The sequence below is a fragment of the Citrus sinensis genome, chromosome 3 (assembly GCF_022201045.2).
Source record: "Citrus sinensis cultivar Valencia sweet orange chromosome 3, DVS_A1.0, whole genome shotgun sequence".
Taxonomy (NCBI): Eukaryota; Viridiplantae; Streptophyta; class Magnoliopsida; order Sapindales; family Rutaceae; genus Citrus; species Citrus sinensis.
In genome coordinates, this window is record NC_068558.1 from 40,966,588 (window position 1) to 40,984,856 (window position 18,269).

The 18,269-nt window shown below is 34.1% G+C and overlaps 1 protein-coding gene across 1 annotated transcript; it reads left to right on the top strand.

Annotated features, from left to right (window-relative positions):
• The first annotated feature begins 15,253 nt into the window (after positions 1-15,253).
• On the top strand, positions 15,254-17,186 carry LOC127900832 (uncharacterized). The gene is made up of 3 exons (XM_052436085.1): positions 15,254-15,981; positions 16,069-16,847; positions 16,953-17,186. The coding sequence occupies exons 1-3, from the start codon at positions 15,462-15,464 to the stop codon at positions 17,184-17,186; spliced, it is 1,533 nt and encodes a 510-aa protein (XP_052292045.1). The 5' UTR covers positions 15,254-15,461.
• Positions 17,187-18,269: the final 1,083 nt, after the last annotated feature.

Below are 18,269 nucleotides of genomic sequence, written 5' to 3' on the forward strand. Positions count from 1 at the left end.
GTGGGCCCCACGGCGCGGTGAGGACTGGAGGAAAAATGAGAGAAGTTATCATAATTTCAACAGTGCCACAATTAGCAATTACACCACCAAATATTTCTTGAGTATTTTTTTTTTATTGCTTTAAATGCAGAGTTGTTATGAATTGCGTTAATTGTGGAGTTGTTATGATTAGATTACATTATAATTCGTCACAATTATGATAGGTATGTACGTATATAATAATTTATATAAGATGTCGAATATTTAAAAATTTTATAAATCATTATTTTCATATACATTTACCTGGTAGCAATGACAATAACATAAAATAAATTCCAAAAAAGAATGGATTATATTATTTATGTTATTTTATAGCTTTTTAATTGATTGTTAAAAGGATTAATTGTTAATCATTACTCTCCAACCGTAATCACCATTAAATATTTATTTAATTTAATAGTCGGTAGATCATAAATAAGATTAGAATATTTAATGGACAATCTAATTGCTACTACAATTGTTATCATTTTTTTTAAGGTAAGGGATTAGACAATACTCAAATTAGACAATACTCAATCTAACCCCTTACTCCCTAAAGATTCGAATTTAACTAACTAATTAAATAAGATTGCTTAAAAATCACTCAACCACGTCTTTTGGAAACCAATTAATATCGATGTTTAAACTGTGGTTTATTATTAAATTTTTTAAGTTTCAAGTTTCAACCACTAACAACATTATCATCGATTAATGATAAATATAATAATATTTCATCAAAACCATTAAACACATCCATCCATATTAAACATAAGTAAAAAATTTATCATGCATTTCAAATATACTTTTCATCCTAAAAGTTATGGAGAAAATCTTGATATCAAAACTTACAATGTAATTATGGGATGTAATTTTGCATTTGAGGTCAACACAACTTAAAAATTACTATGAATGAAAATTTATAATAAGCAGACACCACAAAAAAAAAAATTTTATAAGTATTTCAATCATGCAGTTTTATTTAAGTATTTAACCAAGTCATTCAATTTCTAATTAAGTCGGTAGAAATTAGATTTGGGCTGCCTAAGACCAAAAGTCAAAAAAAAAAAAGAATATTCCTAATAAGCAGCCTACCGCGGTCACGCGCCTTAAGAAACGCTTGGACTTAGCACACGATTTTAATCCAAAATGTATAAAAAAGGAAAAATTTATGAGGTGTATAATTATCTTGAGTTGTTACATTTTGAAGAAACAATGAAGAAAGTTGGTGGCCGAAGTTGATCTGGGGCGAATGGTGGTGGGCCCACGTTGTTGCATTATAATTGGAGTTATTGTAATTTTTCTTATAATTAATAAACTCCATTTTTCAAAGAAAATAAATAAATAAATACACTCCAGATTACGAAAATATCATTTCATGAGTGTCAAAGTGACCGCCACCTACGCATCGGGTTTGTTGGGCGGGGTAGGTAAAGGTGGGGCGAGGAGTTTGTTTGATCGTCTGATTACTTTGATTTTGATGAAACGTATGGACGACGGCGATGGCTTGCCAGCAAGTGGGTTTATCATGATTTTGATTGTATTCGGGGAGATGCTTATGTATATCCTCAAAACTTCTTGGAAATGAAAACCGCCGAGGTGGCAAATCTTGACCAATAAAATGTGCGTGATGTTGCGTTTATAAATTTCAATAATGGCCGATTGAGATTATTTTTAAAAAGTTTAAAAATAATTTTTAAAGGTTAAATGTTAATTTTAATATTGAATAAATTTTTAAAAATTATTTTTGATAAAATCATTTTATCCTCCAATAAATTTTAAAAAATAGTAATACAGTAATTTTTTAAAATCTAATTTTAATAATCAAAACTATTTTTTTATATAATTTTATAGATATCCGCATATATATATTATAAAAATTTGAAATCATTATTATTAATTAGGAAATAAAATCATTAACTTTTAAGAAATTATTATTATTACCAATTATACTAACATAATAAAATAAAAAATTAAATTAATATTATAAATATTTATTTCAGTTATCAACTATTATATATACACAATAAAAAATATTTTATATACATATTTATAAATGTATAAATAATTTTTATTCAATATTATATCTAATTAATCATTTACATTCTTGCAACAAGTTAACAATAAAATTTACCAAACACATACGATTATTTTTAAAACTCATATTATTTTTAAAAATAAATTTTACTAAACCTTTAATTGATTCTCTTATAACTGATTATTTGTACAACACAATTAACAGCAATTATTTTAAAAACTATAACATTTTCAAACTAGCCCCGTGTCAATATTGTTATTGTTATTTTTCTTACTTTTATCAATAAAACTACGTTGCACATAAGTGCATAAAAAGCCCAACTCAAAAATTCACACAAAATAAACTATTTAACTTTAGGGTATTAATTGAAAAAAAAATCAGATTAAGGTGAATAAATATCAGAAAATAACAAATAGATAAACTCTCACACTCTTTAAAAAAATATTAATTTTATAATTTTATTTAAAACCAACAGATATTACCAAACTTAACGGATAAATGTTCCAACATTTTCTTTTTAATTTCAAAACCAACAGATATTCTTTGTTCATTATATGACCTCCAAACAAATAATTTCATTAATAAAATAATAACGAAAAGTATCTTGGTGAGTATAGAGTAATTCGGTGGCTAATAAAAGTCTCTATTTTTCGTCTCTGTTTTTCATTTTAACTCTTGGGGTAGGCTCGTGAATGGTCCACATAACCTCTGGACGTAACACTCAAACAAAGACAGCACAAGGCACATGAAAAATGCCTAAAAACCGTAAAACCGTGACGTGTTCAACATATTAATAAATTTATACTGTGTTTTCTTTTTTCTTTTTTTTAATACTGTGTTGATAAAGCACTTACGATGGAACGACCAATTCTATTACTTGCAAAACTAATTAATATTTCACTCTATCATCTAACTAATGGAAGGCCATATTAATTGAGGTTGCAATAGTTAGAAAGTAGCGGGAAGGGTGGCCAATGCTCCATATTAATTTGCATCAATCCCTTTCTAGTGAAGAAGTTCGGGTGAAGTAGACGTCAAAGTTAGTAGATGAAGGGTGTGTTTGGGAGTAGGCTTGGCAAAATCCCAGGTTTGGTCCGGATTTGGTACAACTCGGGACTGGACTGGATGCCAAAAATTGATGCCCGGACCCGGACAAAACCCAGCTTTTGCATGTCCGGTTTGGGCTTGGGCCCAGCGTGTCCCGGGTTCGGGTTTTTTCTTCCGGGCTTCTAAGCCCGCAAACACTTATTTCAAAAAAAAAATTCTTTCATTTTTATGCCTTTGTATGTTCGGACGAGAGGGGTATTCCAAAAATGAATTTTGGTTTATGAAAGAACATGGCGTAAAAGAATCTTGGACAATGACTCCATAGCCAATTCATTTAAAGAATTACGGCCATTACGTCACTTCAAGGACACTGATTCGGTTTTGCTGGTTTAAATTCTAAAGGAACATGACACTTTTTGATCAAAGAGATGGTAATGACACCTAAATATCACCAAACAAGTGAAACAACAATACAACATGCATGCACATTTCTTGTGCATCATAATACAAGATAAATCTCAAGCTTAAGTCAAAGAGAAATTAGAGAAATAGTTAAATACAAACTTATAACATACTAACAATACAAATTTTGCACAAATAATAAATAAAAATTCATCTAATTTCTAACATAAACTCATTCAATCTATGTATAAAAAAAATTAAATTCAATAGCACAATAAATCTAAATAACATCCAACATATCATAAGTTCATAAGTATGACACCAATTATCAATACAACACATGAAAATCCTAAAATGTTCAACAACTCAAAAAATAGTTCATAAAAGAGTCAAAACACTCCCATGTAAAATAAATAAATAACAAGTTCATGTCTAATTCCAAATAAATAAATAAAAGTTCATGTCATGCTACTCGTCAATGCTTGTGGCCCATCATCATCATCCGAAATTACCTCCTCCCTAGTAAAAATCTCATCCTTCGGAACTCCACCTTACAACAAAAATAACATATTAAAATTCAAAGCATTTTAAGTAAATAAATACTACTAAAATATAATTCAAATGACTTTATATCTCGAGAAGTAGAAGCCCAAATTCAATTTTGAGCACACATTAAGGCTTCCAAAGTGTCAGGAAGAAGTTTACTACGATGCGGACTCAAAAATCTGCCCCCGGCACTAAAAGCTGACTCAAAGGCAACGGTGGATACAGGAATGACTAAGATATCCTTAACTAACTCAGCCAAAATATGATATTGGCTTGTGTGCATCTTCCAAAAAGCTAAAATATCAAAGTCCGAAATAGAATCCAACAATTCCCCATCTAAATACCTATCCAACTCCGACTTAGTTACCTTAGCACGTTTATTTTGGCTTCGAAATGTTTCAAACTCATCTACATCCTAATACTTATTAGAATTCGAACAAGATTCAGAACGAGAAATTTCCAATCCAACATTCTGCCCACCACTCACATGCGCTGCCTTCGATTCATATTATTTCACTAAATCATAACAAAGCTTATATGCACACTCAATATGCTCATCTGCTGTATCACCATATATCTTTGGGAAATAAAAATGAATTAACATCATCTTATATCTTGGGTCAAGCACAACAACCACAACTAACATCGAATGAATTTCATTTCAATATTTGTCAAATTTATCAGCCATAATCCTAATAGCAAGGTTATCAGCAGTGTGCACCTATTAATTGACAATTTCATTTTACATATCAACGGAAAAAATAAATTAGCAGTTGGATATTTTGTACCCGAAAACATCTCTGTTAACATGTAAAATGATTTCAAATGCTCCACCATTATGACTGCCAAATCCCACTCCTCATCACTTGGCAAGCTCTTATACCGAGGCTCACGTTGTTGCAACCCAGAAAAAACATTTATATACATCAATGCTACTTCAAGCATGGCATAAGTAGAGTTCTAACGAGTAGGACAATCCAAGTTCAATTTTTTTTTACAATTACTTTTTAATTGTCTAGCAGCTAACTCAAAAGTTTCATATCTTTTTGGTGTTTTTGTCCAATAACTCACACTCTCTCTAATCTTTCCAACCCCACTTTCTATAACTTTCAACCCATCCCGCACAACCAAGTTCAATATATGAGTAGTACATCTCATATGAAAAAATTTATCACTAGAAATTAAGGTATCGGTATCAAACCTTAACAACAATTTCTCCACCATTGCATCATTAGTGGTACAATTATCCAATGTCACGGAGGATAACTTTCGATCCACGTTCCAATCCAATAGGCATTGTATTAACTCATTACAAAGGGCATCAGCAGTATGGGGGCTTGGAACATAGATGAACCTATCAAATATTCAAAAGTCGGTATTAAATACACAAACTTAAAATATATTACAATTTAAACTTGAAAAAAATCTAATATAAGTAATAAAAAACTTAAAAGAAAAATTAAGCAAATAAAAAATTATAGACAAATTACCTTAAGATTCGACTATGCAATTTCCAGGAATTGTCAATGAACTGGGTCGTCACGACCATATATCCCTTTTTCTGATTACTAGTTGTCTATAAATCCATAGTAATGGGCACTCTACCATGATTTTCCCTAATAAATGCAAAGTCTTAACCTTCTCGATTTGATATAACTTCAAGATTTCGCTCTTCAAAGTGTTTTTGCTCATTGGCTTAACCACAGGGTTAACATGTGCCATCATTTCTCGAAAGCCTATATATTCCACAAATCTAAGTGGAAGCTCATGCATTATAACCATTGTTGCTATCAAACCCCGTAAAACATTTTGATCAAAACTGCCATAACTAATGCCAAGTTTCATCCTCTCTTTTAATCACTTTAAGGCTTCCCTGAAGTGCTTTTTCTATTTTCGGTTAATTCTTCTTAAAACAAAATGCCACGTGTCTATTCAAAGTTGAAGTCCCAGATTGGTATTTTGATTTTAAAATTGCACTACAATGCATGCACTTTGCCTTTTGTTCTCTATTTACCATTATTTTTGTAAAGTGCTCCCAAGCTTCGGAGACTTTCTTCTTTTTTCCAGTTTCTTCCTTACTCTTCTTATCATTCACGGTTGACACTGAAATTTCCTCAACCTTATTATCAGTTTTATCTTCGACATTACGAGATAAATCTGGAGCACTAGAAGAATTGATTTCCACGTTGTCCAACATTCCACTGCTCTGCTGTTATAATAGCAAAGATATACTAAATTTTAGATTTTAGTGTGGAAACAGAAAAATGAACATAAAAGAGAGTGTAAATGTCACCATAAGCCGTATTTTAGCTTTTCAATTGTTTAATCGCATCTTGTAAATGTTAATCTCCTCTATTCTCTCATTTTCCAGTTTCATTAATTAGCTTCTTTATAAAAGTCATTCAACGGACTCTGAAATTTATCATTACATAACTAACATTGCAACATAAAATTAAAAAAGGCAAAAGGATTTAGCTGGAAAAAAAAGAGCAACGGTAATCACAGGTTCACAGCAACCATGCACAAAATTGGTCGAAGATAAACACGAATAGCAACACAGAAGTAAAATGATGTAAACTGTAATTGTGTAAAGATTATGAATCGGCAAAATACAACTGGGAAGGCAAAATTTTGAAGGAAAAAAGTCAATACCTGGGGCTGGTAATGGTGTATGAGAAAGTGGCAATGGAGAGTTTGAGATGGTGGCGCTGACGCTGACGGTGCCAGAGGGGCTGCACTGCACTGAACGAACGACTTACGTCACAGCCGCAACCGAGCAAAACCGAGTCAACAAATGCCAAACGAGAAGAGATAATGCCGAGGGGCGACAGTGACAGACTGACGATGGGTGCTGGCCGACGATGACGTTGGGTAGCCGGTTGCAGCGTTGCTGCTTATGCCTTTGGGTTTCGGTAACTGGGGAATTAAGGATTTTTGGATTTGGGCATTTGTGTTTTGCGATTTGGGTAACTAGTTTTAATCTTTTGGTTTTAGATATTTTTAAAGTTTATTAAAAAATCGGGTCCGGGTCCTGGTTTTTGGTGCTAAACACGGAACCGTGCCCGAAAATGTCCGGGTTTTAAATTCTAAAACCTGGATATGCTTTTTCAGTATATGGGGTTCGGGTTTTGCCCAGGTCTGAATGGTCGGGTCCGGGTGGATTTTTTTGACACCCCTATTTGGGAGTGAGGTGCTATTCCTTTTTAGTTGCAGCTGCTGTGGCGTAAAAGCTATAACTATAGAATAGAAGTTGAGTAAAAAAATTTGTTAAGCTGCCAAAGCCTAGCTACAAATGTTACAAAACACCTTAGTAACTGGGCTTTGGCAGCCCATCTACCTCACCACACTCCCAAACGGGCTAGAATGGGACCGATATTGCTTTTGTTAGATTTGAAAAAATAAAAATTAAGTTCAAAACTTGGTAAATTCCTTTAAAAATTCTTTTAGCAAAATCACTCTCTCCTTTAGATTTTGAAAAGTATGGAAAGAGTAGTTTTTTAAAATTCGGATTCATATTTAATACAATACCATATATCCTAACATGTATTATAAAAATCTAAAATTGTCCTTATTCAATCAATTAAGAAGTAAAATCTTACTTTTAAAGAGATTATCATTATCAATTATATTGAGATAACAAAAAATACAATTAATAAAATAAAAATATTTATTTTAGTTATCAATTATTATATATATACATAAAATCTAATTATATAAACATATTTATAAATGTATGTGTAAATTAAATTTGTAGATTTATGTTTATATAGACCATTTGCATTCTTATCACATTTTAAAAGTGAGATTTATTAAATATATATATGATTATTTTTAAAATTTACAGTACTTTTTAAAACAAAAGTATCAAAAGTTTAATTGATTCCTTATTTTTACTGTACAACTAACAGTAAGGTGTGTTTGGTTCAAGTATAAAATGATGGGATTGGACAATTTTAAGATAAATTAATCCTAATGCAATGTTTGGTACCAAAAATAATTGTGGGATAAAAATAATGGATCCCACCATTTAATCCAACACAATGTCAAAATTTTATCACGAGGGGGGGGGGGGGTGTGGGATAAGCTAAAACTTAACCGTAGAATAACAAAAAAAAAGCCCAAAATTTTATCTAATACAGTGATTTTTTATTTTTTTTTGAGTATGTCATCATCCAATGATAGTATATATGCCAGAACACTCTTTTGATGTTAATGATATGTAATATTTTCTTATATACAGCTAGTGACATTGTTATGTAATTTCTTTTCATTTATAGATTGATATTCTTATTATATTTGTTGATGATATTCTTGTTATGTTTATAATGATATTATTTAGTAATTTATAAGTTTAAAAACTATAACATGTTAAATAGAAGAAAAAATTTAAGGGAAGATTTTGTATTTTTTAACAAATTTACCAATAATTATTGATTTAAGTTAGATTATATTCTATGTCATTTTAAAATAAATCTAAGATAATTTTGATAAATTAATAAATAAGACATATTATTAGTCACTAACCAATTTCATGGCATACCAAACATGAGACATGATTATTTATAGTCTAATTCAACATTGTACCAAACGTAATAGAGTATTATATATAATCCAATGTTATCCAATCCAATCATATCTTATCCAATCCGATCTGATCCAGTCTAATCCAATCTGACATACCAAACAAGCCCTAATTATGTTAAAAACTACATCATTACCAAACTAACCCACACACACACACACTCATATATATATTATAAAAATTCAAAATTATCTTTATTTAGTTAGGAAATAAAACCATTATATTTAAATAGATTAATATTATTACTAATTATATTCAAATAAAAAAATTAATAAAATAATTTTTTTGAGTTATCAATTATTATACACACATATTTATAAATGCATGCGTAAATAAAATTTTATAGATTTATGTCTATTTAAATCATTTGCATTCTTATAACATTTTAAAAAAAGAAAAGAAAAGTGATTTACCAAATACATGTAATTGTTCTTCAAACTTACAACACTTTTAAAATAGAATTTAATAAATGTTTAATTAATTTTTTCACAGCTGATTATTTTTATGTTATAACTAACAGTAATCTATAAACTTATGGTAAATATTTGTGTGAATGTTGGTCCATGTAAAGAAGTAAAAACAACGCATATATCAAGCGATAAGATATCAAAACTCTTAGTAAAATACATATACTAATGAAAGAATGACAACAATGCAATAAATAACCTTATAATATAAATTATTAAATTGTATATTAAAAATTTATGTATGAAATTCTTTTTATTTTAGTGATAGAGAATGTGATATATTTGAATAATTTGATTTAATGAAAAGAAAAATAACAAATATGGTTGTGGAGGAAATAAACCATTGAACTGTGGAATGTTATTAATTATTGCTATTTCATTATGTAACGTCCTGATAATAAGTACAGTGTTATAGTATATTGATCGGTGGTGATATTGTCACCCCTTAAATTGTGTAAAGTCAACCTCATTTAAATTTTTTTATATAAATTAAAAAGTACATTAGTTTTAATAAATTATATATTTATTGAATAAACTAGAACCGTTAGGGAGCTGTAATGTTAGCACTGTTTTAACTTATTATAAAAAAAAGTTATGATTTTGTATCTTTTAATAAATTTACCAATAATTATTTATTTAAGTTAGATTATATTTCATGTCATTTTACAATAAATCTAAGATAATTTTGATAAATTAATATATAAGATATATTATTAGTTACTAACCAATTTCATGGCATACCAAACATGAGATGTGATTATTTATAGTCCAATCCAACATTGCACCAAACATAATAGAGTATTATATATAATCCAATGTTATCCAATCCGATCCGATCCAGTCTAATCCAATCTGACATACCAAACAAGCCCTAATTATGTTAAAACCTACATCATTACCAAACTGCCCCTTAATACAATCCCATACATATATTATATATTATTTATTATTTATATATATATATATATTATAAAAATTCAAAATTATCTTTATTTAGTTAGGAAATAAAACCATTATATTTAAATAGATTAATATTATTACTAATTATATTAAGATAAAAAATTAATAAAATAAAAATATTTTTTTGAGTTATCAATTATCATACACACATATTTATAAATGCATGTGTAAATAAAATTTTATAGATTTATGTCTATTTGAATCATTTGCATTCTTATAACATTTAAAAAAAAGAAAAGAAAAGAGATTTACCAAATACATATAACTGTTCTTCAAACTTACAACACTTTTAAAATAGAATTTAATAAATGTTTAATTAATTATTTTTACAGCTGATTATTTTTACAATATAACTAACAATAATCTATAAACTTATGGTAAATATTTGTGTGAATGTTGGTCCATGTAAAGAAGTAAAAACAACGCATATATCAAGCAATAAGATATCAAAACTCTTAGTAAAATACATACTAATGAAAGAATGACAACAATGCAATAAATAAGCTTATAGTATAAATTATTAAAATTGTATATTAAAAATTTATGTATGAAATTCTTTTTTTTTATTTTAGTGATAGAGAATGTAAAATATTTGAATAATTTGATTTAATGAAAAGAAAAGGAACAAATATGACTGTAGAAGAAATAAACCATTGAATTGTGGAATGTTATTAATTATTACTATATCATTATGTAACGTCCTAATAATAACTACAATGTTATAGTATATACTGTATATTGATGGGTGGTGATATCGTCACCCCTTAAATTGTGTAAACTCGACCTCATTTAAAACTTTTTTGATATAAATTAAAAAGCACATTAATTTTAATAAATTATATATTTATTGAATAAACTAGGACCATTAGGGAGGTGTAATGTTAGCACTGTTTTAACTTATTATAAAAAAAAAGTTATGATTTTATCATAACTCTAATTTAGAAAAGAAAAAAGAGTTGAATTGCTAACATACTTAAAAATAAAATAAAAACATTATTATTAGATGAAAAATTGTAAAACTTAAGGGGGCATTAGCAAGTCCGCCACTACTCATTAGAGCATTATTCAGTACTCGTTAATATATCTCGAACTTTTAGGTTTTTTTCATATATTTTTAATACATTTTCTAGAACATTTAGATAAAAAGAGTCAATACTCCAATTGATTTGTGAATAAACTCATGTTAAAAAAAAACTCATTTTCACACTTAAAACGATTAGTAAATGGGTGATACGAATTTAACTTGGTCAATAATATATACCATCTTAAGTTAACTTCAACCATTGATCTTCTATAGGGTTGATCAGCGTGCCGCAAATTATCACCTCTAATGCTTTTGCAACAGTCGTTATAAATGTTGACAAAATGAAACTTCTATATATTTGGTTTTTTTTTTTATTTCTATGAAATGTAAGTCCCTTATGGCAAATTTCCATCCAGCGTTGCTTAGAAGCGCGTGAAATTTCCTAGTTTGGCCTTGCTACTGTGGCACATGCGTCATGCATGCGTGGCGAGATGCTTCTAAAACTAATAAATTATGAAGAATTCCAAGTTCGTACCAAAAATAAGAGAATAGAAGCTCGTCGACGGTGTCCGCGGATCAGATTTTGTGGATTGAACATCAATTTATATTTGATTTATAATTTTATAGATTATAAATTTTTTATTTAATTCAATTTATGAATTAGTGAAACTCAATACAAATTCAATCTATATATGCAAATTGGCTACGGATTTAACCTAATGTATATTCAATCCACCATTTGACAGATTGATTTGCAAATTAAAAGTTTTTAATTTTGTCCAATCTAAAAAGTAATTAAATTAAAAAAATCTAATATATAAATAATTTATTAAATAAAAAATTAATGTAAAAATAATTTTACTACCAATTAAATTCAAAATTGAACAAGATTTAAATAAATTTAGAATAATACAATTAAGATTTTAAAAAATAACACACCGAAAAAAAAAATCATTTGTTTAGATCAATACATGAAAATTAACTAAAATTATGAATTTAAATGTTGAGACTTGAAAGCTTGGATGTAACAAAAAGAAATTAAGAAACTTGAAGAGCTTGAAAAGAAAGTAAGAAATTAAGTTTAATTACCTCAAGTGGTGAAGTGAAATAATGATTGGCTTGTGCCTGTGGTGGGATAGAGATTTGGTGTTATATGTCAAAATATTTTGTTTGGCTTAGGGTTTTTGTTTTGCTTTAGAATTTTTAATGTTTAGGAAAGTATATTTGCTTATTTAATTATTTCTTATTTTATATTGTTATTGAATAAGATATAATATTGTGTTAATTTAGCTATAATTTTATACTGAATATATTTATTTAATACAATTTTATTAAATAAATGTGCATATTTAACGAATGTCTCCGAAATTTCAACCTGCTCGCTAATGATGGCCAGTACGGCACGACCCACCAAACGTTGGCCCACGCGGGCTGGTGGGCCATGCCAACTTTTTTTGTAAGGGTTCGGCACGATCCACGGCACAAGTCCATGCCCAAAAAAAGCCCACCAACCTTTTTTTTTTGTCCACATGTTCAGCATGCCTAAAAAGGCTCACGTGTCTGACATGTATTTTTATGCCTACCAGCCTAATAGTAACAACAACAACAATAATAATAATTTCATAGAAATAATTAATGAAAAATAAAATTACAATTCTAGAATAATAATTACATCTAATTTTATTTGAACTACTAATATTATAGTTGCACATAAACTCCATTGAATGAAAATGTAATTTTTAATTTGTCATCAAAATATTTTGTTCATAATTATATTTGTGTGCATAAATATGAAAAATATTTCATTCACAAATGAAACATATCTCCATTAACTATTAACTAAGTTATGATTTCATAAATGAAATATTAATGTCGTAAAATTTTTTATTTATCATTTATAAAATCATGATATTTATTTATCTATTTAATAAATTATAAACATAAAAAAATTCGAATACTTATTGAAACTAGGACTTAAATTAATTTTAAAAAGCCTATGCTAAAAAAATATATTAAAAATTTTAATTTCAAGATATTTATAAAATCGTGATATTTTATATTTATTTTTTATTAAAAAAATTAATTTTGATATACTTTGGCCCACGTGTTATTGGTGGCCCACAGGCTGTGTGTTTAGCCCACCAATGAAACATGTTTATTACATGCCTTTTCGCGTGCCGTGTTTTACCCTATCTTTAATCGTACCGTGTTTTTAAGACCTGTGTGCCCAAAATTCTATTCCCGACACGACCCATGTGCGTGCCATGCCATGCCGTGCCTCGTGCCCTATCAAAACGTGCTCGTGTCATGCTGTGCCTCATGCCGTCTGGCCTATTGGCCATCCCTACTGCCCGCCAACCACACTTGTCCAAGATCAATTTGTAGGAAAAAAATTTGAAAATAATAATTTATTTAATTAATTGTTAATGTAGGCATTTGAATCCCCACAAAATCTGGGTGTCAGTACTAGACTTCTGGTGATATATTTTTCTAATAAAGGAATAAAATATTTTTATCATTTTTTTAATATTTTAATTTACTAGGCATATCAACTAATTAATTTTTCTACTTAGACTATTAATTCATTACGTGCGCAATCTGCAGCCCAGCGCTCCAATCCCATGCATGTTACACACAACTCAATCTTTATTTATTTATTTTGACCAACAACTCAATGTTTTTTAATATGAAAAGGTATTGGTTAGCTTTGTCTTTAGTTTTTACAACTTATAATAAGTTTGTACTAAGGCTCCGTTTGGTACAAATTTTTAAGTAAAATTTATTTAAATAAAACTTTTATAAAAAAAATTTAATTGTTTGGTTGTTAATAAACTTTTCAAGTATGCTTCGTGTTGATGCGGGATTCCGGTTCTCCTCGTTCTACGACCAGGATTTCTGCCCGATCAACTTCTTCACGACCAGAAGGTCTTCTCGTGAGGCTTCTTCTCCAGAGGTTCCTGCGCACACAGACAAGTCAGAGTACGCCGGTTGTTTTCCCGGCGCAAACCCTCCGACGCTCAAGTCAGATATGAAGGTTCGGGGAACGCTCGCCACAGATCTTATGGCTTTTTCGTGGTTTTCTCTTCTTTTGAATTTCTTTTTTAATCTCAAAAATGCTAACCTTTTTACCTTCGTTGGCTACCTTTTTATAGGCTTCCCCTGAATCCCAATCTTCTGCTTTTTTCGAGACGGTATGGGACTCTGACTGCTGCGTTATGGGCAAACGCGGGATCTTGCGTGTTACGCCACGGTTCTGGGGAAAGCGTGGCTGTCGTGGTTCTGTGAGATCTTGCGTGTTACGCCACGGTTCTGGGGAAAGCGTGGCTGTCGTGCCTAGATTCTCGGGCTGGGGAGCCTGTCTTGCCAACTGCCGTCGACCGGGTCTCCTCGCCTCTCGACCTCTAGCCGGAATGGCCTTATGCCTCTTACAGGAAATTGGCCTCGCGGATGACGTGCTCGTGGATGAGCAGGATATTTCTGCTCCTGTTCCCCCGCGCACCAGGCTTTTACGGGACATACCGGTTCGCAGAACTCTGCCATCAGATATCTGCTCACCATGCCTGGTCTCGTCGACGTATTTCTCCCAAACACCGGTCCCCCAGTTTCTGGTGTTGGGTAATGTAGTGGACCAGCAGTAGAAACTCGTTAGTACTCGCTCGCGTGGGATTGGAAAAGGCTACCAAGAGTCATGTCGCATTTAATTGCGGACGAGGTGACGTGGCAGAAATCCCCCCCTCCATTTGAATTTCAAACCGACGGTTATGAGACCCTCGGGATTCGGCGCCGTTAAATGCTGGCAACCCAAGAGTCTGTCCTCATTAGGAAAACCAAATCCTCTCGAACGGCATATTCATCATTCACTCCGTCTCCGTCTCCGTCTCTGTCTCTCCGGCAAAGAAGTTCTGGCATAAAAGGCCTTCATCTCTGACTTTCACCGACTGAACCATTACTTCAGGTATTTCTTCTATCTCCTTGGTCTCGGATAGTTGTAGATAATTTCTCTTCTCTTCTGTTTGGGTAGTAGTTGGTGGTGTTGTGGTTAGAGCTTAGGGAATGTCGAAGGGTAAGGAGAAAGTCGTTGAGATTGATGACGACGAACTAAGTTTCCTGCCCGGTCCGCTCACTGATCCTGCTTTTGACCCCGGGATCCCCTTAGAACCCATCAGGTTTAGTGTCGGGACTAGTGCTAGGAGGATGTCCCCCCAAACAACCTCCACGAGCGGAAGCAATGGCGAGGAGGGACCTTCTGGCTCTGAGGACGCCTTAAGTGAGAATGGGGAAGGTGACTCTGGTGAGGTGTCTCCATCTGGAACATCACGACCAGAAGAACGGGGTACAGTATGAGGCAGAGCCTTGTCGCGCGATTATGCCATTGATTACATGACGTGCACGACCTTGTTTGATGAGCTCAATGACCTCCGGCTTAGGTATAGCATTCCTGGTGAGATACCTCTCAAGGTCCCAGGAAAGAAGGATGCTCCCAGCCGGCCTCCCAGGGGATACGTTACCCTGTTTCTAGAGAGCTTTAAGTACGGGCTGAGGTGTCCCTTGCAACCCTACTTTGCCCGGATACTTAACGGGCTAAATCTAGCTCCTGGTCAGCTGAATCCCAATGGGTGGAGAGTGCTCTCTGGTCTGTTCATCTTGTGGGACAGATGTTGCCAAAGCGAGCCCACGGTTGATGAGGTGAAGCACCTGTACCAGCTAAAGAGCAGCCCCAAAGATGCCGGCTGGTACTACTTCCAATCTAGCACCAAGAGCCGGAAACCCATAACCGATCTTCCGACCGGTGGTGGTGGGACTTGGAAGAGGAAATTCTTTTTTGCTGGGGGTCCTTGGGGTCAAGTTGCACAAATAGACGGGAAGGATTGTCGCGTCCCACCCCGTTTCACGGTCCCAGGTTGCCTGCTCGCTCTAGATGTCTTGCATCCATAATTGTTCTTGCTTTTTTGGCCTGTCTCTAACCAAGTGTTTGTTTGTGTTGTAGTTTCTTGGGGTGTCCACTTCCCGCTTGAACCTGACCAGCTCAAACGGGTCGAGGCTGTACTAGCCAATTCCTGCTCGAGCCGAGAACTGTTAACTACATACAACTTGCTCGAGTCTCGCTTGATACTTCCTGGCCATAGGATGGAGGACGCTGTGATCGGGGCTCTGACCCGAAAACGTTCCCGACCTCCAACCACGAAGAGGGACCAGAGTAAGGATGCCCCTACTGCAAAGCGGGCCAACATCGTGCAGCAGGTCCCACCCTTGAAGATTTTACCTCCTGCTCCTGTAAAAGTCGGGGAAGCTAGTGGAGCAGCCACAGATCCTGCTTCCTTTTCTCCTCCTGTCGGGCCTCGATCTCGCTTACCTGACAGCCGAGCAAAACACCTGGTCCCTTACCTCAATGAGTTAACTAAACTCGTGAGCAAGAAGGACCTAGAGGACTTTGATGGCCGCACCTTGGGTGAGCTGGTGGGGGCCATGCAGCATAGCGCTTTCCACCTCAGCTGCATGACCACCTATTACAAGGCTAAGGTTGGCCGCTACGACCGGAAGATGAAGGAGGATATTCAATCGGCGACGACCAGAGCTGACGTTGCCAAGAAGAAAGCAGGGGAGCTGAATCTCGAGAATCTGAAGCTGATAGAGCAAGAATCACTTGCTCAAGCAAAAGCCATTTCCCTCGAGGAGGAGCTTACCAAGGTCAAGGAGGATCTGCAAAGGCAAAAGGCTATGTATGAGGCTCAGCTCAAATCTCTCCGCGACTCCCACCGAGCTCAGGTCGAGAACTTGGAGAGGGAGGCTGACCACCAGTACGACCAGGGACTTCGGCATTCCTATCGTTGCATCATGGCCGTCCTTGGGAAGCAACACCCTGATCTGAAGATGGACGACCTTGCAGCTGGTGTTGCTCAACATATGGACGAGGAGGCGGCCAAGGAAGATGCCGATGGGGTAGAGCCGATCGTGGTCGAGGAGGAAGACTTTCCTCCTCGTGCAGTCCCTGCTGATGTTGGCGAGGCGAGCACCCCCCCGGACGCAACTGGTGATACCCCTCCTGCACCTGTGGAGGTCCAGCCAACCGATGCTGCCGGGCTTACTGATCCACCATCTTCTTGATATATCTCTTGTATTGTAATGAACAATGTTCATGAAGATTATCCCCTCTGTTAGTTATTAACAAATTAATAAAAATGGTTTTTGATTACTTTCTTTTGTTGTAAGTGTGAATTAATTTTCGGTTGAGAATCTGCTTGTCTTTGTCTGGACGAGCAGGTTCTGGCTTGGCTCATGGTTTTGCCACATGCCTTTGGGGATTCTTCAATGCTTGGGATTCGGCTCGCCTTCGCGCGGTCGAGCAGATCCTGGCACGCTTGACTTCTGCCTCGCCCTAAAACAGGCTTTGAGACTTTGTCGAGCCTTTGCATGCCTTGGATTCTTCGAGGATTGGGATTCTGCTCGCCTTCTCGTGGCCGAGCACATCCTGGCATGCTTGGCTTCTGTCTCGCCATAAGGCAGGCTTTGAGACTTGGTGAGTCTTTGCATGCCTTGGATAATTTCTTCAAAGTTTGGGATTCTGCTAGCTTTCTCGTGGCCGAGCAGATCCTGGCATGCTTGGCTTCTGTCTCGCCATAAGACAGGCTTTGAGACTTGATGAGCCTTTGCATGCCTTGGATAATTTCTTCAAAGCTTGGGATTCTGCTAGCCTTCTCATGGACGAGCAGATCCTGGCATGCTTGGCTTCTGTCTCGCCATAAGACAGGCTTTGAGACTTGGTGAGCCTTTGCATGCCTTGGATAATTTCTTCAAAGCTTGGGATTCTGCTAGCCTTCTCGTGGCCGAGCAGATCCTGGCATGCTTGGCTTCTGTCTCGCCATAAGACAGGCTTTGAGACTTGGTGAGCCTTTGCATGCCTTGGATAATTTCTTCAAAGTTTGGGATTCTGCTAGCCTTCTCGTGGCCGAGCAGATCCTGGCATGCTTGGCTTCTGTCTCGCCATAAGACAGGCTTTGAGACTTGATGAGCCTTTGCATGCCTTGGATAATTTCTTCAAAGCTTGGGATTCTGCTAGCCTTCTCGTGGCCGAGCAGATCCTGGCATACTTGGCTTCTGTCTCGCCATAAGACAAGCTTTGAGACTTGGTGAGCCTTTGCATGCCTTGGATAATTTCCTCGGTTTCAAGCGAAAGAAATTCCTCGACGT